The 20,861-nt window shown below is 35.4% G+C and overlaps 4 protein-coding genes across 8 annotated transcripts; 3 read left to right on the forward strand and 1 right to left on the reverse strand.

Moving 5' to 3' along the window:
• The first annotated feature begins 324 nt into the window (after positions 1–324).
• On the forward strand, positions 325–8,931 carry LOC109012132 (anaphase-promoting complex subunit 6). Its single transcript, XM_018993640.2, has 16 exons — positions 325–720; positions 826–960; positions 1,220–1,293; positions 1,506–1,545; positions 1,824–1,869; positions 2,128–2,207; positions 2,343–2,524; positions 2,614–2,739; positions 3,345–3,419; positions 4,063–4,188; positions 5,944–6,013; positions 6,619–6,701; positions 7,090–7,203; positions 7,280–7,379; positions 8,206–8,241; positions 8,643–8,931. Exons 1-16 carry the CDS (start codon positions 475–477, stop codon positions 8,745–8,747), a joined length of 1,638 nt encoding a protein of 545 aa, XP_018849185.2. The 5' UTR covers positions 325–474; the 3' UTR covers positions 8,748–8,931.
• Positions 8,932–8,981: 50 nt separating this feature from the next.
• On the reverse strand, positions 8,982–13,351 carry LOC109012141 (alpha-1,3/1,6-mannosyltransferase ALG2). Of its 2 annotated transcripts, none has more exons than XM_018993650.2 (8): positions 13,227–13,351; positions 12,099–12,215; positions 11,049–11,242; positions 10,861–10,966; positions 10,599–10,746; positions 10,316–10,455; positions 9,569–9,735; positions 8,982–9,452 (listed from the first exon to the last, which is right to left on the reverse strand). In XM_018993650.2, the coding sequence occupies exons 1-8, from the start codon at positions 13,288–13,290 to the stop codon at positions 9,159–9,161; spliced, it is 1,230 nt and encodes a 409-aa protein (XP_018849195.1). In that variant the 5' UTR covers positions 13,291–13,351; the 3' UTR covers positions 8,982–9,158. The 2 variants fall into 2 exon arrangements, with proteins under 2 accessions (XP_018849195.1, XP_018849203.1); XM_018993658.2 differs by having other exon boundaries at positions 12,099–12,185; positions 13,227–13,343.
• Positions 13,352–13,890: 539 nt separating this feature from the next.
• LOC109012164 lies at positions 13,891–15,047 on the forward strand. 4 transcript variants are annotated; one of them, XM_035686144.1, is made up of 3 exons: positions 13,891–14,097; positions 14,193–14,316; positions 15,031–15,047. In XM_035686144.1, the coding sequence occupies exons 1-2, from the start codon at positions 14,025–14,027 to the stop codon at positions 14,312–14,314; spliced, it is 195 nt and encodes a 64-aa protein (XP_035542037.1). In that variant the 5' UTR covers positions 13,891–14,024; the 3' UTR covers positions 14,315–14,316; positions 15,031–15,047. The 4 variants fall into 4 exon arrangements, with proteins under 4 accessions (XP_035542037.1, XP_018849234.1, XP_018849240.1 ...); XM_018993689.2 differs by lacking the exon at positions 15,031–15,047 and adding an exon at positions 14,468–14,635; XM_018993695.2 differs by lacking the exon at positions 15,031–15,047 and adding an exon at positions 14,474–14,635.
• A 3,949-nt stretch (positions 15,048–18,996) lies between these two features.
• On the forward strand, positions 18,997–20,539 carry LOC109012157 (protein DELAY OF GERMINATION 1). Its single transcript, XM_018993670.2, has 2 exons — positions 18,997–19,515; positions 20,154–20,539. Exons 1-2 carry the CDS (start codon positions 19,105–19,107, stop codon positions 20,427–20,429), a joined length of 687 nt encoding a protein of 228 aa, XP_018849215.1. The 5' UTR covers positions 18,997–19,104; the 3' UTR covers positions 20,430–20,539.
• The last annotated feature ends 322 nt before the right edge of the window (positions 20,540–20,861 follow it).

Below are 20,861 nucleotides of genomic sequence, written 5' to 3' on the forward strand. Positions count from 1 at the left end.
ATTATATTTTAAATGAAAATTATTTTGGAAAATAAAATAATTTTTTATAAATACTCTTATTATAAAATATGATTATATAAAGAAAGAAAAATATTTGCATCAGCCTACTATTCATCACACACTCAACACACTTAGTGTATTGAGATTTAAAAAAAAAAAAAAAAAATTTAAATGCATGGTGTGTGAAGTGTGTAGGCTGATGCATAGAATTACCCATATAAAGAATTACAAACAAAAATTATGCATGTATTATTAATCAATACTTGAAAAATATAAAAAAGTGGAAGACATTACCAAATCCGAACCTCCCGCTCATTTGAGTGTCCCCGCCCTCTAAATAAAGTTATAAACCCCTAAATCGATCTTCTTCCTCTTCTTCTGTACAGTCTCGGTGACTCACACAGTCGCACTCCCCTTCTCCGTATTCAATTTTCTCAGTGAGAGAGAGAAAAAATAAATAATTAGTTAAAAAAAATGAGAGAGGAAGAGATAGAGAAGCTCAGGGGAGTGGTGCGGGACTGCGTGAGCAAGCACCTCTACTCCTCGGCCATTTTCTTCGCCGACAAAGTGGCGGCCTTCACCAAAGACCCCGCCGACATCTACATGCAGGCCCAGGCTCTCTTCCTCGGCCGCCACTTCCGCCGCGCCTTCCACCTCCTCAACGCCTCTCAGATCGTTCTCCGCGACCTTCGCTTCCGCTATCTCGCCGCCAAATGCCTCGTATTCTTCTTTCCCCCTATTTATCTCGCCGCCAAATCCTCGTGCCTCTTGGTTATGCTTTGTTTCGTTTTGATAATTTGATTTATTCGTATATGTGGTCATTAGGAGGAACTGAAGGAGTGGGACCAATGCCTCTTAATGCTCGGCGATGCCAAAGTGGATGAACATGGAAACGTGTTTGACACAAAGGACTCTAATGTCATGTACCTCGATAAAGATGGGGAGGACCGTGAGATAAATGTAAACACTTCTTCCGTCCCTTTATTTCTTTTGCCATGTCTAATTTAATTTGATCAGATTTATGTCCGTACAAAATATCCGTCCATTCGACACCAATGTGCTTGATCAAGAAGCAATTATACTGCGAAATGCAGCTCAAATTAAAAAAAAAAAAAAAAAAAAAAAAAAACCTCTGTTTTCTGTGATTTATAAACTGTTTTGGAGTGCTAATCATTACGAGGTTTGAATACAGTAAGCTGATCTTTCAATCTTGTGACAGATATCTTCAGCTATATGCTTTCTAAGAGGTAAAGCATATGAAGCCTCGGACAACCGTGCCCAATCTCGACTGTGGTTAGTGTCTCGTGGAATTTTGCTCAATCATCTAATGATTCGAGGTCTTTTATTATAAATATAAAATGAAACGTTTTTTTTTTTTTTTATTGCCATTTACTTTTACTAGCTTTAGAATTGTTATTGAATCTTGATAAGTGTGACTTTGACTGGAAAGAACTATTATGTTGGTTGAAGATTTCTTTAATTTTTTCTATTTGTTATGTTTTCAGGTACAAAGCCGCTGTCAAAGCTGATCCTTTATGTTATGAGGTACCTGTCAACCATTATAAATTTTAGTTTCTCTGTTGATGTACAAGATCTACTCCCAAGAGAATATTAGCTTCTTCTTTGACCTATGTAATTTTATTTGAAGAAGGTGCACACTTCAAACATGTTCAGGATTTTCAAGCAACTCGTAAATTGCTTCTGCCTTAGTGATCATTAACAGCTTCATATCTTTTTGCTACTCGTTTTTTCTATAGTTATGGAGCTCTTTATATTAAATTGATAGTATAATCATATTTTTCTTGTGGTTGTATCTATCCCAGGCTTTGGAGCGGCTTATTGAAAATCACATGCTGACTTGTGAGGAAGGTTAGAAGTCTTCAAGCTTTTTTTTTGTCATTTATGCATGCTGCTGTAGAGAAATGAATCCAGTTAGTATGAAACCGGATTTCTGCATTCTAATGCATCTGTACTTTAGTTTTGGTCTGATTTATTTTTGTCACTTGTTCTGGCATTGGATCAATCCGCTAAGTTTCCGTTTTGTTGCATCTGGATTCCTTCAAATAGCCATCTACTTTGGTTGAGATGATCCATTTCTTTAACTTTTGATTTGCTGCTGAATCTCAGAGGCAAGTTTACTCTCATCATTGCAAATTGGTCCTGAAGACGGATGGCTCTTGTCTTTCTATTCATGTTTAATAAAGAAGGTAAGCAAAGAATTAGTCCAAATGTAAAAACATGTCAAATACCTCTGACTAGTTCACTTTTGTTCTCTTATTGTTACATTGATTAAGGATTATTTTGCCATATGAAATCTTTGGTTCTGTTCTTTGATTACCCAGTATGACAAAGAAAATGTTGTAGAAGCCAAATTCAGGGAACTTGAAAAAGAAAGTTGTATTAGTGACCCTTCCGATCCATCTGTCGTGCGTACACTAAAATCCAACACTGATCTTTTGGCCTGCAAGGCTGAATACTACCATCAATGCGGGGAATATCAAAAATGTTTTGAACTAACATCTGTGTAAGTTGTTTCCACTGGTTTGGAACTAGTGCTAAGATGAATTCACAAGGTTTCTTTATTCAACCTGAGCTTTAGCATATGCATTACAGACTACTTGAAAAAGACCCTTTCCATCTGAAAAGTACCTTGGTGCATTTAGCAGCAGCCATGGAGCTTGGACATTCAAACGAGCTTTATCTTATGGCATGCAATTTAGTGAAGGACTATCCTCAAAAGTAAGTGTGGCTTTTATTATTGACTCCTCTACTGCTTTAGGCCTCGTTTGTTTTCACATATGAGATGAGATGAGTTGAGATTAATATTAAAAATTGAATAAAATATTGTTAGAATATATTTTTTTAATATTATTTTCGTTTTGGGATTTGAAAAGGTTGAATTGTTTATTTTATTTTGTGTGGGAATTTGGGAAAGTTGTAATGATTAAATGAGATGTTGAGAGGAGTTGTGAAAATAAACGAGGCCTTAATGTCTTGGAATATTTAGATATGATGATACTCTTGGGTTGAAATTTGAGGCGTTTTATCACACTTTCTGACATTGTCATCACCCACAACTCAGCATGGGATATTTTGCATATCACTAAGATTAAGGTATCTCAGGAAGTATGAGAATCTACAATAAAAGGCAGAAAAATAGTTTTGGCTTTCTCTTCCCCCCACATACCATTCACCCAAAAAACCAGAAAGTAATAAAGAAAAAACGTGAAATAGTGTGGTTTCAAGTTCATCGATATTGAATTATTGGTTCTCAAATTACCTTGGAAGTAGATGCTTTGAGTAGCAACAGTCATTACTCATTCAGGACTTTTTTTCTTTTTTAGGGCTTTATCATGGTTTGCTGTTGGTTGCTACTACTATTGCATCAAGAAGTATGACCAATCACGCCGTTATTTCAGGTAGACCACAAATGTTATAACAGGGACCCGATCTATATTGTCTTACTCAATTGCTGCCTTATCTCTGTTAGATGTTTAAACTGAAGTTTGTTGGTTTTCTAGTATAAGATTGGATCACAATTATAAAACCTTGTATGTTTGAAAGTATGGTATTCTGAGTTTATTACATTGTCGTTCCTCTATTTGTTATCCACCCTGCCTGAGAAAATAGGCTAGAAACATTCTTGAACTGCAATATTGGTTTCATTTACCGTCCTTATAATGCTTAAATTCCCAATTAATTTTTTATATTCTTTGTGGTCAATGGCCTGCACATTTTGGTTAGGCTTTTGACTGCAATGGTCTCCTAAGTGTATTTGATCTTTTTAATTTTCTCCAAATATGTGGGAATTTGTTTTCTTAATTGTGCACTTGATTGCTTGGAAATGTTCGATGCATCCATTAATGATGTTGTTTTGTAGCTAATTATTAGTTTTTTCTATTATATCAGGTAATATAATATTACAAGAGGATTGGTAAAATCCTTTGTGATATGCTTATTACAATAATATTCTTTAACATCTGCCATCTGTTAATTCATTTTATGAAGTTTAAGTGATTGTATTACTGAAGCTGAATTATTAGTCCTTGTTATACTCTACAGCAAGGCTACAAGTCTAGATGGAACATTTCCACCTGCTTGGATAGGTTATGGAAATGCATATGCTGCTAAAGATGAGGGTGATCAAGCAATGTCAGCATATCGAACTGCTGCTCGTTTATTTCCAGGGTATTGTGTTGTTCAATTTGACTCTTTTCAATGAATTATTATTGAACTATATTCTGCCACTTGACAGTAAATTGAAGAGTATCTTTGGACTGCGATTTCAGCTATACAGGCGTGACTTTTACTTTGTGTTTGATATGCTTTTAAGATTTTCCTTGTTTTCTCTAAAATTTCTTTAACAGTTTGTTTGTACATAAATGTAACTGCAGCTTCATATTATCCTTTATTCATCTTGCATTTTCACTTTTTAAAGTCCCAAAATCCTATGGACCATTCTCTGTAGTCAGTCTTGGCATTATCTTATCTTTTTTTTTTTTTTATGAATAAAAATTTTATTGAGACAAGTAACAAGGCAAAGCCAAGTACACAGGAAGTATACAAAAACTGAACCTATTACATGTTAGGAACGAGAAAAAGAAATAAGAAAATCATGGACACCAGTTTCATTCTTGGTATAAGACACCGTCTAGGCCGAATGGGGTTCATTCTTTTCCTTGGAAGAGTATTTTGAAGAGTAAGGTGCCATCAAAGGTTATGTTCTTTGGCTGGTCTGCTTCTTTAGGGAAGATTTTGACGTTGGTTAATCTCAGAAAGCGTGGATTAATTGTTTTGGATTGGTGTTTCTTATGCAAGAAATTTGGTGAATCAATGGATCATCTATTATTACACCGTGATGTGACCAGGTTGTTATAGAATGAAGTGTTCATTCAATAGGTGTGGTATGACTTGGGTGATGCCTTGGAGGGTGGTGGACCTTTTTGCTTGCTGGAGAGGTTCAAGGGGTAATGTGCAAATTGCCGCTGTTTGGAATATGATACCTTTATGCCTTATGTGGTGTATTTGGGTAGAGAGGAATGGTCAATGCTTTGAAGATAAGGAGCGCTCGGTAGATGAACTTAGATGTTTTTTCTTTAATTCCTTATTTCAATGGTGTCCATGTTTTTTCAGTTCCAAGAATGAACTGAAAACTTCTTGTTACCAGTAAGCATCCAGACCAACTTATCCCTCCTATCCCTCCCAAGCTGAGTAGCATACAATATACCAAACAATTCAGAAACAGCCCCCATTTCCCAATCATTCACAGATCTAGGAAAAAGAACATTCCACTGTGGAGATCCACTGGAACAATCCACAAACTCAGCCACGTAAGCATCCTGATTTTGAGAAATACAAAAAATATCTGGAAAAACAGAACAAAGAGCCCTACCACCACACCATGGATCATGCCAAAAACGAATTCTAGAGCCGTTCCCAACCACAAAGACGACATGTTTTACAAAAGCATCCCAACCTCTCCTAATATTTTTCCACGCCCCCACACCATAAGTACCTCTTACCTCCTTAGAACTCCACACCCCCCCAAGCCTTGGCATTATCTTAGGGTGAAGTTGTTTTGTAATACCTCAGAATGAGTATAAGAGGATGGCGAATGTGCCTGCATTGCGTGAGGAGGAGAAGTTCTTGCAATTTATAGTGATTTCAAAGTGCTCCAATTGTTTTATTTTTTCTTCAATAAGTAGAAGTATAACTTTATTGGTAGTAAAAGGCATGGCCCAAGTACACAAGAAGTATACACAGACTAGTCTTTTTTTAGTCTTTCCTTGGGTCGTTACATGTTTTCTCTTTAATTTGAGGATGTGTAACAGATTGACATGGTCACAGATTTTGCCTATTGTTGTTCATTTTTTATTTTATAAATTTTCTTTTATTTATAAATTGTTCCTTTACAGGTTAAGTGTTGATATTCACTTATTCCAGGTGTCATTTACCAACTTTGTACATTGGAATGGAGTATATGCGAACACACAGCTTTAAGCTTGCTGAACAGGTTATCAAGCCTCTTGTAAACATTGGAAAATTGTCCTTGTGGTTTTGATTTTCTTGCAAGAAATATGACATCTTACCATGTTGTTGCTAGAAGACTATCTTTGTGAACTTGTCTTGTGGAAGTTGCGGTTTAAGTTTGAGCAAGCTGCATACCTTTTTACCTGAAGTGATTTTGATAAACTTCTCCACTAAGTACTATCATAGAATTGGAAGTGTCGTATTATTGACTTTGAATTATTTATTGCATCCTCATCTCCATATTCAAGTAAGATTTATAGAATTCTATGAAATGTGTCCAAAAGAAAAAAAATAATAAAAATGAAGAAAAACTATGAAGTATACCATGCTTATACTTCAGAAGCTAAAACAGGTTCATATGCTTGTAATTTTACTTTTGTCTGGGTATTTGGTTGAAAAGAAGACATGGATTATGAAATAATAGATGTTACAACTCACTTGGTAGTTACTTTGTATTACTATTTCAATCATCGTATGCCATTGTGTTTCTTATTTTTTAAGCAGCATTGGTGGCTTCTCTATCCATGTATCCTCTTGATTATTGTTTTATTTAACTTTCAAATTTTTGATAGAGATATTTGCCTTCAGTTTTTTATGCAGGCCAAGACAATATGCCCTTCAGATCCGCTTGTTTATAATGAACTAGGTGTTGTTGCTTATCATATGAAAGAGTAAGCGTATTTTCCCTTCATGAAGAATGTCCCTCTCAAATTTATTGCATTATGTTCTTGTGAAATGTATTTGCATATAGCCTGTGTTACACATGTTTAAAGCTTTTAGTACATGTAACCCAATACCCTGTTTGATCGATATCAATGCAAAATAAAGCCCTTACAATATAGGTTGCTTCTTGACGAAATTAAAGTAGATAAAAGTTTTCTGATTTTCCAATCCTCAGAAATAGTAATAGTTGATGTTTAATTTTTAAAATTGACTCGTTTCAATGCTTCAGAGAAATGCTTCTTGGTAATGGATCAATTAAAACCCTTGTAATTTGTGCATCTTGTTATGGATACATTTTTTCTGATTTTGACCTGTATAATTTTGTACTTTGATCAGGTATAACAAAGCTGTGTGGTGGTTTGAGAAGACTTTGGCACACATTCCATCTCCTTTAAGTGAATTATGGGAACCAACCGTAGTTAATCTTGCCCATGCATACCGAAAATTAAAGTATGTGATTAAAATGGGTTGTTAGGACCGGTTGATATGATTTTGCTTGTACTAATAATGGAAACCCATGTATCAGGATGTACAATGAAGCAATTTCACAGTATGAGAAAGCACTCACATTAACTACAAGAAGTGTGAGCACTTATGCAGGCCTTGCATACACTTATCATTTACAGGTATCTCAGATTTTCCTATCCTCTTATGTTTCTCATTACTTTTTATCTTTTTTTTTTCCTCCTTAATTGATTGAATAACTTAGGTGAAAAGAACGAGTAAAAAAACCTCAGTGAGAAAAAGTGTACCACTTTTGTTGCCTTCTTTAAGGCCTTTAAATCAATGTTTTGAATACCTTACCGGATGGCGTACTGGTCAAGGCACTGAAACGAAATATTTTTATACCAGTACAGTTTCGTGTACCGTTTCGAAATAGTTGATATATGAATAAATTATATATATAAATATATATAAATTATATTTTAAAATAATAGTCTATATACGAATAAATTATATATAAATATATATATATTATAAATAGTCTAATCTAAATTGGGGGTCAAAAAATAAGCTTGTAGTTTGAAAAAATGAAAAAAAATTAAATTAAATTAAAGGCTGAAATATTAGTCGGTACAAGTCGAAATACAGGTCGATACAGGCCGAAATACAAGCCGATACGGCCGGTACCGTCCTGTACAGCCAGTATTTGAGCCAATACGAAACACCTAGGATACTTGTACCAGCCACTGGGCCGGTACGAAAAATTTCAGCTGTACCGGCCAGTACGGTACGAAATTTAAAACACTGCTTTAAATGCCCACCTCTAGAAGTAAGCGATCCGCAGATCAATCATCAGTAACAGAGCTGATGTTTGCATGCAACTTGGGAGAGCAACTGTTTCTAGTTGAAATCCTAGGATTAGTGTATCTACATGTTTTTGTATGTGTTAGGTGTTTTGTCAAGGTACAACGATGTTAATATTTCTGTTTCCATTTGACCTGCCTGCAGGATAACTTTACTGCAGCGATTACATATTATCACAAGGTGCGCAATCTGTGACGGATTATATTCACTAACTAGCTTTCATTTTAGGCACGACAAACACACCATTGTTAACACTTGGGTGTCCCTGAAAAATGTTTCTGCACTGTTTTGACTTAGTTGGTGTCTATTTAAACGAATATCTTTTTTAATGCCATAGTAAAAATACTTCAAAAATACCTAGAAAGTAATTTTATGAAAGTTTTTAAATATTCACTAACATTGTTTTTTTTTTTTTTTTGGTCGCATCTCTGGATATGAATATGTTGGGTTGGGTTATACATGATATGATAATTGTGTTTGCATGAAAGAAAAGATTGTATCAAGAAGTAGTAGTATGGCATTATAAACTCTGGTTTTGTTTTACTGATTTGAATTTGTTTCCATTTATGTCATGAAATCAGGCTCTATGGCTGAAATCCGATGATCAGTTCTGCACTGAAATGTTAAGTTTAGCTCTTGTAGATGAATGCAGCCGCGGCGTAGACCCCAAAATTGAATTTCGATGAAGTGAAGTTTTGGTTTGATGCTAATATTATTCTTTCTACTCTTTTGCTTGAAGCTAATATAAGCAGCAGTTAAAATGGATCCTATCCTGCTTTTATCATCAATTGTGATGCCCGTAACTGTGCAACATGTTGAAACAAATCTTCATGGCATGGCTTTACCCATGATATTCTTTCTTTTCTTGCATTACGTGGTATGACCTAAGCACAATCAAATTTCTCACAATTTAATAAAGATTGAGACCCGCAAAAAGACAATTGTCATAAAATCCACCAAAACCTATTAGTTCACAGATGACTCAGCCAAGCAACTGAAGTTACGTGAGTTCATCAAGGGAAAACATTGTTTTGTATTACCAAAAATGTCCTGTACATTGTAGCTTTCATCTTCTGACTGAATGCTATTCATTATTCTTAGTCTCTCTTAGGCCTAGCAATGTCAGAAAGATATTGATTCAGATGCAGACCGAACATCTTTGTCGAGAATGATTCGGTAACATGACGCCGGGCCTCTTTACCCATTATCTTTGCTATCTGAGGGTCCTGAACAAGTTTGGCCATGGCCGAAGAGAACTGCTGTGGGGTAGGATCACAAAGATATCCTGTCTCCCCATCCTTAATTGTCTCTACAGGTCCCCCACTGTTGCATGCAATTACAGGTTTATGAGCTGCCATTGCCTCCAGAGGAACAATCCCAAAATGCTCATCCTGCACTAAATGAACATTCACATATTAACCCTCTTTTTCTTTTCCAAATCTGATAAGTTTAAGGGGGCAAATGCCAATGATTGAACATAGATGCAATATACCAAATGCCACCGTACCTTTGGCGTATAGATTACACACAGGCATTGGGAGAGAAGTGCATTTCTTTCAGCTGTTGAGCATGATGTAATGAAGTTAACCCGGTGAGAAACTCCTTCCCTTTCTGCTAAACTTTTAAGCTCCTCCAAGTATTCAACATTCTCTTTCAGGCGTTTATCATACCCACCTACAATAATATATGTGGATGATTTATACTGCCCATAATTGCAAAAGACAATCAAGCTTCTGCCTTGTAAATGAGCAACTATGTGGGGGCTTCACGTATCTGAGCATACTATGATATGGTCAAGTTTCATCCAACATAATTATTTGGTTTTTACATAACCGGTAATAAGCATGGCTCGGCTCCATTACTCCATTTTATAGAAAATTCCTAATTTACCAGTAATAAGTAATCTGCAGCATGTAGATTTCACCATGCACAAAAATGCCTAACATAAAAGCCCAACCCCGTATAGTGTACGTCTAAACAGGATGATCCACAAACAAAGATAGTAACATGCCTCTCATGTTCAACTACAGAGAGTCTAACTGCTATACTGAGGATTACAGCAGCTATATGGAAACCCAGTGCTGAAAATTTCATTGCAAGACAACTATACTTCAAATTGGTCACTACTACACAATTAGTCTTAGTTAAAGAACACAATGTGGCCTCAGCATAAATAAGGTGGTGATGAACAGAAGGTACTCACTCAAAGGCATTAAATAAATAGTGTGAACTCACAAAATCATTCGCGACTTGCCTGCAATGGTCAATGAAGCATCATCCAGGTTATGATTTTGGAAGACATCTCCTTCAGGTGTGTGAAGCATAGCAAAAGCTGAAATTGCCAATTCTATATTCTTTTTTCTTTCGAATCGGTTGATTGAAAGAAAATTCAACCTAGACAAAAAATGACAATGCAAATAAGAATCGGATTACTAAGCTTATGCTGGGGGGTAAAAACAAGGTAATAGAAAGGTCTACACGTAGCACTCTATGCCCAAAACTAGAAGATACCACGAGATATACAAATATGTGGTTACTTAGTTGAATGGGGTTCATCAAACTGATCGACATTAACTGCTGGATACAGAACAGCTGGCCGAATTCCTCGAGTATGAAGATGCTTGAATGTATTTGCAAAGGTAGATGCAGTAAATCTGCTATTAACAAGTATCATATCTGCCATTCCTGGACTCCCCCAAAAGCAAAGAAAAGAAATGGTATGATTATAATGCACAAGGATAAATTGAGGTTGTGGGGATAATTTACAAGAGCAGCAAAAGTCAAGACATGGAATCAAACCAGTGGTTATTTCTTCTATTAAATCAATTGGTTTCCTATAAATCCTCCTGAGAACAGTAGAGTGTTGAGCGAGCAGAAGATCTGGAAAATGACAATAGAACACAACCTGGGAAAAAGAGTGTAGTGCATGAGACAGCTGTGATGCCAGGGCATCCAGGTAGCAGTTTATATGAAAGAAGTATAAATACCTTTATTGACGTTTTAAGTTTCAGTATTGGAATAACAACAGAAACCTGATCTACTAGTACAACATCGAAGGATGGCCACATGAACAGCACACAAAGAGCAACAAAAATGCACCGCAGATATGCACATAGAGCATGAAAACGGTAGAAAACATGCCGGGGCAGGAAGGCACCATACACAGTAACTATAAAGGAACCTGGACAACCAGTGAAAATTTTGTATATATAAGAACACTAGATGCAGATAATCATGATAAAATACCGAGCATCAATTTCCATCTATAGAAGTTGTAACTATGCTTAATGTTATTCCCAAAAATTATTATTGTTATTCTAGTATATTTTTGTTGGATCTTCAAAACAAGGCACCTCACAACATGCATACATGTACATAAACACATTCGTATGCACATATCGATATCTATACATAAATCTTATTTGGCACACTGCATATTGGGGGCCATGTAGAATAAATTATCCACATTTAATGTTTGGCACAACCATAGGATCGGAGATATTAATTCCTTTGGATTTTTAATCCTCCACATGGAGGTAAATGGTATTCTTATTTATGACTAGTGGAGATAATAATATGGATATCTTGTTGGTTGCCTAAAAATTGAAATGATCCCCTTGATGTCACCACCAACAATCTCAAGATTGCAGCTGGCCACTCAATCTTGCCACCATACTCAACTGCCAGCCTCTCAAGCTAACAATCAACTGCAAACTGCAGCCTGTTCAAGTTTGCACGTCAAACCAATTTCCAGTAATGCTTCTTTCATAATTATCATTCCACAGCTGATAAATTAAGCTTATAAGTCTGCAGCCTTCCAGTCTTGATGAATGCCTAGAATATCTATTTAAATACACTACATGCATCCTTTTTATTATTGATAAGTAGAAAAAATTAATTAAAAGGTACAATCCAAGTACACAAGATGTATACAAGAAAGACACCCATCTAAAAGGAGAGAAAGATATAAGCAAGAATAAGACAGAAAAATAACAAACTAAAAAAAAAAAACAGAGAAGCCCGAAAAGGTAACTCACCGGCAAGAGTTTCCTCAAAACATCGAGTTATGTCATGGTGTGCAGTGAAAATATGGACATTGTGCCCATGAGATGCAAGTTCAACGGCTGCATCAACAATTAATCTTTCAGCTCCACCTACAGATTATGGGAAGGTACCCACATGACAAACTAAATAATATAAGGTTTCAACAATAACTGAAATAGGCAAGAACATCTCCATTGTGCACAGGCAGGTTTGCAACAAATTCACAAATGATGAACTACGCCAAAATTAACGTTTATTTGATAAATTAATAGCCCATCTGGTTGTACATCTGCTTGGTTTGATTTTTTATTGTCTTTTCAATTTTTAGACAACCACAGTTTCTAGGGTTGATGTTGTTTTCTTTAAAAACTCTGAACACGCGATTTCTGATTGTTGTAAAACCATGGGAGTTCAATCTATGCTTTCAAAGAAAAGCTACAAAAGCAAGTGAATGTATTTCACATCGACAATTTCCAATACCAACACCACCACCTCCTTTCTCATTACAAACTCCACAACCTCCACCAACCCCATTGATTCCATGGCATGGGCAATGTCAACTGCCTTCCAAACCCTCTTCATTCCAAGAGTCATGCAAAACTGTTTCCTAATTTTAGAACTAAGAAAAGTGTTATTGTCTATTCCCACATTGAATCTTGCTTCTATATCAAAATTCGCAAAATGCTTCTTAGACTCAAAACACGACCCCCGTCTCACCACATTGCTTTGGCCGAAAAATCTACACACCAAAGTCTTGACATTTCAATTCCAATAATTCAAGTAAGTCGGTGAAAATGAGAAGCTAGCAAAAATCACATTTCCTTTGCTACGATATGAATAGTAGCACTCGAAGTTTTTGCAGCAGGAAAAAATTTTAAAAACAGCAGCCACGACGACCAGTCTGATTGCCGCGAAATGGAATGAGTCAATTTACTCGGCAGCCATAAAGAGCCAAATCCAAAACATCCCGATTGCCTAGTGGGTTCTTCACCAGTTCGGATTTTTGTGTACATGAAGAGCCAATTGATCGAGCAACCAAACCAATTACCCCGATTTATCTTAAAGAATAAAAGAGAAAACAAGAGAGAAGGAGAGATGAGAGCAGAAACGAGGGCATTTACCTATACCAAGATCCGGATGGATGATGGCTACGTTCAGTTTGGAGCTCCCCTCCTTTTTCTCCATGCTGCTTGCTTATTGATTCGATTGATTCGAGTTGAGATCCTGCAATAAAAATTGAAAAATTAGGTATTTCAAAGGAGCATTGTTATTTATAAGCCCATACACTACACATTAAATTTTTTTTATTTTTTTAAATTTTTTTTAAAGTTTTTTTTGATTTTATTATTCTTAAAATAATTGAATTATTCTACTCATAATCCATATACCACACATTTAGTAAGAGAATAAAATTAAAGAAATTATAAAAAGGTTGGTGTGTGGTGTATGAGACTTAGGAATAGAATTTTTCATTTCAAAGTACCAGTGACTTATTATTAAAATGATAGTATTTAATTTTTTTATTTTTAATAATTAAATAAGTAATTATTAATGTATTGAAATTTTGTGTACAGTCAAAATATATTTTTACAATCTTATATATTATATAAAATTATGTTAATTTTTAAATTTATTTTTGTAGGATGTTTTTTATAGCTAAAGGATTTCATTTTTCTTGAAGAATAATTGAATTTATCATCTTTAGTCAAAACTAATTTTTTAACTTTTATCAAAAAAGAAAAAAAAAAAACTAATTTTATAACCAATTTTAAATAGGCAAGCAGGGTCAGGTGCTGGGCATATTGTTCAGTTTCCTCTTTCTCGAGGGCAATCTATTAGGAAGCATCCCTAAGAGTGTGCTGCGATTTTCCGAGCAAGAGAGCGAGCGAGAGCAAGAGATATTACGGAAAGGAAACGCCATGACGGGAGAAGAGGTCGCGGGTCCTGCCGCCCCCAAGGTCCTCCGTCTGCTATATTTTGTCGGTGCTGGATGTAATATCTCATTTCCCTTTGTTTTCATTTGTTTATAATTGGACTTTTTTTTCAATCTTTGATTGGGTTTTGCTTTTGATCAACGTGTGATTCAGTCATTTGCACGGCTGCAATTAACAAGTGGCGGCAGCTGGAGCGTAAAGCAATGCTACAGAAGCAGCAGGGGAATCAATTGCCTGAAGATTCAGCAAACGCGGTGCAAAAGGCCGTCGATTAATTGTAAGTTTCTTTACTTTCTTTTCACCGTTAGAGTTTGATTAGGAGAAGAAGACGATGTTAAACTATGACGTATGTTATTGATTGGAGATTGTAATCTTCAAAACATGTAGCCTTTTCCGTTTCCTGATCCTTTTAATCGCCTTTTTTCAAGGAATAGGAAGAGGAAAATTGTTGTTGGGAGCATGTAAATGTTTCAATGCTTTCCATTGCTAGACTTCTTTGCTGAGCACATTCGAGTGTGGGTGCATATGCCATTCTAAACGGTTACATATACATGAGGAGAAGAGGAAAACGAATGTAGTACTTAAATTCACAACCATCATGGAATTTGAATTTGTCACAACTGCGAAATAAAGTATGTGATACAACCATGGAAGTAGAATCAAGTTGCCCTAATTTTCAGTTTGGCCAACTTAAAAGCTTCTATTGTGTTTACTTATAAAAAAAGAGCTTTAATTGTGTGGAGCTCACATACAACATCAAAGAGTCTTATATGGTCCTGAAGATCTATTTATTAGGAAGCTAGGGGTAAAATTATTTTTTATCTTGGTCATTATTTCGTAAGTTATGTCTAGTTTTGTAATGGGGGTATATTTGTAATGTTATGAGACTCCCAGTTAGCAATGGTATTCTTGTAACTAGTCGACTCTATAACTTTTGGAGAATTTCCCCAAGTATCCCCATCTGGCCACTAACCTTGATCTGTCATTGAAGTTTAATGTTTTCTCCAGAGATTTGGAATTTGGAAGTCACGAGGAACCTAGTTAATTGGCTTTATGAAAAAAGAAATGGTTTTTAAACCATGATAGAAGTTTAATGGAGATAAAAAAACCCTTTGTAAGCACCGTTAGAGTTGTGCTTACCGATGGTATTTTGTTCAAGAAAGTTGTAAAGAAAACTTGGGTCTGATTGTTCAACCAAAAGAAGCGATCTTGGAAACTTCTGTGGAAGCTTTGCAAGAGCCAGGGTCTGATGCTGAAGTTAAGGATGTCAGAGGGCGAGCAAGAAAATACTGATGCCATAGGAAAGGTTGATGAGACTGAGGATTCATGACAAGACACAGTGGATTACAAAAGGGGAAGATATGGACTATCTTGAATGCTAACAAGTTGAGAGCAAGGACGAAAATGAGATTGGTTTTCCCGGTACAGATAAATTCAAGAAGGGTTGTGTGTTATGATCATGAGGGTTAAAGGTTTAACCAAATTAGTATCTAGCAGTCCTAGAACTTTTGGGTCAATGGTTAGATTTTTAATAATTGGTATCAGAGCAAGGTAGGCCTGCACATTGGCCCTCCCAACGACTGTTTTGGCCCGACCCGACTTGGCCCTCAAGCATGGGAATTGAAGACTAGCCCGACCTAGACCATTCGGGTCGGGTGAAAACTAGCAGGTTTTTTTTTTTTTTTTTCAAATCACTGTATTTTAAAAAAAAATTATCATTTGAGGACTTTTATCAAACACCGGCTGTACATCCATTTTCTCGTGACTTCCATCATTTTGTTTAATTTCTTCTTCACCATTTACGTTATAAACAGACTTTAATACATTAAAAGGGAAGATTTCTAACAAAAAAAAAAATTACTGAAGAAAATCAAAAAAGTCTAATACTGCACATACGAAAAAATACCGAAAAATTTTCAGTTCACTTTTGAGATCGAAGAGAAACATAAGCACATATAGCATTCCAGAGTAAGAAGGAATCCCACTTTTCAAAAACATTCTTATGTGGAAGAAGAAATAGACCCAAATTCGACAACCACATCCTTGGAAAACAATACTGCACCAAAAACACAGTAACAATCATCTCCGGTGAAGAATCAGTAAAATATCCCTTCTCAACATCTAATCCTTCTTCAGCTGCTAACATCTCAACCTGGTTCTGGACCCGGTCTGCCCCAATTTGATTCGGCTCTAAGAGCATGCAAGCTATCTCGGTTGAGTCCTCACCATGAACCAAGCCCAGTGTTTGCATCGTTGGGAGGCCGCCTCCTCAAGCACTCACTGTGCGAGCGATCCTTTGAGCAGCTGAAACACCTGTGGATATGATGGGTATGTTGTACAATGCCACCCATGGGCGTGCCCCAATCATTGTGATGCCTCTTGCTTGAGAAACCATGTTTGGGCCTTCATCAGGATTCTCTGAAAGTATTTCAGGTGTGGTCCATCCTGCCCACTGGTTTCCCATGAAGTTGGGCCGGTAAAATCCAAGCTCTCGTCTGATGGTGTCCAGAGCCTTGCCTGTCGGGTGTAGGGAGGGATGGTCGGGATTTGAGGGACTCGAAATGACGGTCGAGATTGGTGTGGAGATAGTCAGGAGGAACGTGGGACATGTGGGAGTTGAGAGAGAGCTTAAGAAGCAACTCGTCCTGCGCTACTTTAAGTAGCTCTTCAACCTTATTCTCCTCTTCGTTTTTAATTACTATCCTCTTAACTCTTCTCCGTCTTCTTCCATCTATTGGGTCAAGAAATATTAGGATGAAAATCGCGTTTCGTTGGAGTTCGACTTTGTTCAACCCAATATGTATATTTTGACCCGATGACTCGTCTTTGACGGGTTGATCGGGGCGGGTTGTTCGAACGGATTAAGCCCAAGCCATATATGCACAGGCCTAGAGCAGGGATCATGTCACGAGTTCAAGTCACGAATGAGGCGACCTATAAGCTGAATTAAAATGTTTTGGTATTATGTATGAGCATAGTGTCAAGTCATTGAATACTGATAGATAAGTGAAGCTGCTAAAAGGGAAATGGCTACCACCAGATCAGTGTTGATAGAGTGGGCGTCGTGGACGTTGAATTTGAAAGCGTGATGAAATGTTATGATTCTAAGGGTTAAATGTTTAACTAAATTAGTATCCAACAGACCTAGGGCATTTTGATCAATAGTTGAGTCTTTAACATGTTAAGAGCAAGGATAAAAATGAGATTGGTTTTCCGCTACAGAAAAATTCAAGAAGGGTTGTGACTTTGAAAACTCATTTGGCCATAGATTTTCTCAATACATAAGTTATTTTTAATTTTTAGTGGCAGGTAGATCTGTAACTTTTTGCAACTTCCATGAATAAAGGGTTTTGGGGTAAATGAGTATGAGTCTAGAACTTTTGTTTTCTTGTCAAATTAGGAGTCTTGGTCCTAATAGGTTAACTGTCAATGAGTTTATGTAAATATGCAATATACGCAATTCAGCTCTTGGATTAAATTTCATGAACACCCTTTTAGTTGGATTGAAACACCTTCCCCCGAAGCTCTTTTCAAGTTTTTAACCAAAAACAAGAGATTGGTCAAAACTTTTCAATTCATCTCATTTCATCTAATCATTATAACTTTATTAAATTCTCACACAAAATAAATAAACAATTCAATTTTTTTAAATCTCAAAACAAAAATATATATTTTATTTAATATTTAACTTTCATCTCATCTCATCTACAAAAATAAACGTGATTTAAAATTTTTTTATTCAATGACTCAGTATTTCTCTGACATTCAACAAATTAGTTGGATCCATAAAAATGATTAAATGATATTTGATGTGTTTCTCAAGTCATGATCTGTGTTTCAGAGAGTTAGGTGTTTGTTTCACAAATGATATGCCTGTGATAACGACAATGGTAATTCGGGATAATATTGAGAATATAGTAGGCATTATTTTCACCTCTCTCTCTGTGTTTTCTATGTTCCGAACTAACTACTTAATGTGTCATTAATCATTTGTTCTGATTGGTTCCTCCCCCCATCATGATGCTGCCTATAAAATTAAAGTTCGTTGCCTGCAATGCATTGCAAGCATGTCCCCTTACAATAGAATAGTACCATTGCGTACGCTAAGCGTTGAGAAAATGTTTTAACGCTTGAGGCTTAATTCTTGCTCGCGTCGTGCAGAGTGCCCATCCACTTTGTTTTCCACAGTCAGGCCAGCAATAATCGTCCGTTTAGAAATAGAAATAGAAATAGAAATAGTTTTATTTTATTTTATTATTATAATTTTTTTTAAATTTATATATAAAATATAATAAATAATTTAATTTTTTTAAATCTTAAGATAATAATAATATTAAAAAAAATAATATTTTAACAATATTTTATTTAATTTTAATCTAAAATCATCTAATCTCATCTTACTATCCAAATAAACCTTAATCTTATTTCTTCTTTTGTATGCTGATGAAATTTAAAAAAATTAAATTATTTATTATATTTTATATGAAAATTTAAAATATTAGATATCTCTTAATCCAAACAAAGCCTAAGATAGACTTTAATGGATCTCACATTATTTAAGGTTGAAATAAATGCACATTATTTACAAATATATGACATTAATCGTTAAATCGGAATGATAGAATGTTCATGTGAAATATAAAGTATTAAGATGAAAGAATAAAAATAAAAATTATATATTATCCTCCAATTGAGACAATATGATAGAATACTTCCTCGTTTGATTATGTAATTTAGATAAGATAAGATGTTTTATTAAAAATTAAAAATTGAATTATTTATTATATTTTATATAAAAATTAAAAAAAAAATTATAATAATTATATAAAATAAAATGAGATAATTTAATTTTATAAAAATAAAAAAAGAAAAATCAGCCAACCGCAGAGTTGTTACTTTTTTAAAAAATAAAAATAAAAAATAGAGAACATCTCATCTCTCCATCAACGTGTCGGCACCGCGGCTCTCAATAAAGGCAAGGCCACCTTTCCCGGCCACCCTTCCACACCATCTTCGTCTCTTTTCAAACAGTAGGAGTTAGCTAGCCACCCTCAACCCCACCAGGATGAGTAGCTTCACCAACTTCTACGAAACCTGGTTCGACCACCTGCGCCAGCTGTTGAACCAGCTCTCCGCATCCCCAAGACCCCCCTCCACCCCCGACCAGCAACGCGATCTCGTCCACCTCGTCCGCAAGGTTATGTCCCACTACTCTGATTACTACCGGGTCAAATCCCTCGCAGCACATCGCGACGTCGTCTCGGTCATCGCTGCCCCCTGGGCCACCTCGCTCGAGCGGTCACTCCGCTGGATCGGAGGGTGGCGCCCCACCACCGCCTTTCACCTCGTCTACACCGAATCCTCCATTCGCTTTGAGTCCCACATGGTCGATATCCTCCGCGGACTGAGCACTGGCGACCTCGGCGATCTGTCCCCCTCTCAGTTCCGCCTAATCAGCGACTTACAGTGTGAAACAGTAAACTATTTCATTTTCCACAAGTGTCTTCTACGTCCGTCCTCAATGTTAGAAAGGGAATTGATATTTGCATTCGTCAAGATTTACGTTAAAAAAAAAAATTTAATAGTAAATTTTATTTTTTTTCAAATTGAACTGTGGTTACTCTTATACTGTAGATAGCATTATTTGATATTTAGTTCTAATAATTATGACCATTTTACAAATAAACAACATTTTTTATTTTTATTTTTATTTTCTCTAGCTATTAAGATTAAAAAAATATTTTAATCATAAATAAATTATATAAAAATAATCTCATAAATTGATATAATTTAATATAATTCGTTAAATTATAAAATAGATATAACGGAACAAATAAAATAATATCAATTATATAAAATTATTTTTATATAATTCGTTTATGAATATAACAGTCAATTATTTGGTTTAATATCAAATAGGGGAACAAAAAGCAAGTGAAGATCACAATAAAGGATTAAATAAGAAATATGAGAACTAAATTACTACCAAAGAAAAAAAAGATCAAGGACCCATTTTTAACCAAAATATATTAAATGCTATAATTTATCCTGATTTTATTAATTATTTAAAGAATAAGGAAATATAATTTAATGTATTTTTTTTGGCAATAATAGGTAACGGAAGAAAATGCAATAACGGATGAGCTATCAGAGTGGCAGGATGGCGCGAGTGAGTTCCTTGTCGAGATTGCAAACATGGAGGAGAAGATCGGACGGCTGATTTGCGTTATAGAAAAGGCTGATGATCTACGGCTGAGAACGGTGCAGAGGTTAGTGGAGTTGCTGACGCCACATCAGGCTGTGGAGTTCTTCATTGCAGCCGCTGAGTTGCAGTTTGGTATCCGTGGTTGGGGAATAAATCAGGACCGTCGGCGTACCAACGGTGATTAAGGCATGGTAGTTGTACTTTGGTTTTCACCCAAGAGACACAAGACCAACTCCTTTCTGTGTTTGGTTTTCAAATTTTAATCAATAATATTAAACCTCGTTTGTTGTAATTTATGTTTATTGTGTGATTCAAAAATTAATTCAAATGATTTTAAATGAGTTGAATAAAATATTATTGTAATATTATTTTTTAATATTATTATTATTGATTTAAAAAAATAAAATTATTTGTTATATTTTATATAATAATTTATAATAGTTATAATAATTTAATGAGATGAATTTTCAATCTAAATTATGGCTCATTGTATTCATAAAAAGAAAAATTAAATAATAATATTTTTATATAAAATGATATGATCAACTTTTACGTCATGTTTGATTTGTCGATAAAAAAAAGTTATAGATAAATTTATTTATACGTATATAAATAAA

Source organism: Juglans regia, chromosome 2 (genome assembly GCF_001411555.2).
Source record: "Juglans regia cultivar Chandler chromosome 2, Walnut 2.0, whole genome shotgun sequence".
Taxonomy (NCBI): Eukaryota; Viridiplantae; Streptophyta; class Magnoliopsida; order Fagales; family Juglandaceae; genus Juglans; species Juglans regia.

Bases quoted from the DNA above. Each gene is read 5' to 3' on its own strand.
- LOC109012132 (XM_018993640.2), top strand. From the start codon at position 475: ATGAGAGAGGAAGAGATAGAGAAGCTCAGGGGAGTGGTGCGGGACTGC. The intron at 2,208-2,342 runs GTAAGCAAAGAA...TTGATTACCCAG, and splicing joins ATTCATGTTTAATAAAGAAG to TATGACAAAGAAAATGTTGT. The intron at 6,014-6,618 runs GTTATCAAGCCT...ATTTGCCTTCAG, and splicing joins GCTTTAAGCTTGCTGAACAG to TTTTTTATGCAGGCCAAGAC.
- LOC109012141 (XM_018993650.2), bottom strand. From the start codon at position 13,290: ATGGAGAAAAAGGAGGGGAGCTCCAAACTGAACGTAGCCATCATCCAT. The intron at 12,216-13,226 runs GTAAATGCCCTC...CATAATCTGTAG, and splicing joins CCATCCGGATCTTGGTATAG to GTGGAGCTGAAAGATTAATT. The intron at 10,967-11,048 runs GTATTTATACTT...TCTTTTTCCCAG, and splicing joins AACTTAAAACGTCAATAAAG to GTTGTGTTCTATTGTCATTT.
- LOC109012164 (XM_035686144.1), top strand. From the start codon at position 14,025: ATGACGGGAGAAGAGGTCGCGGGTCCTGCCGCCCCCAAGGTCCTCCGT. The intron at 14,098-14,192 runs GTAATATCTCAT...CGTGTGATTCAG, and splicing joins ATATTTTGTCGGTGCTGGAT to TCATTTGCACGGCTGCAATT.
- LOC109012157 (XM_018993670.2), top strand. From the start codon at position 19,105: ATGAGTAGCTTCACCAACTTCTACGAAACCTGGTTCGACCACCTGCGC. The intron at 19,516-20,153 runs GTAAACTATTTC...TGGCAATAATAG, and splicing joins GCGACTTACAGTGTGAAACA to GTAACGGAAGAAAATGCAAT.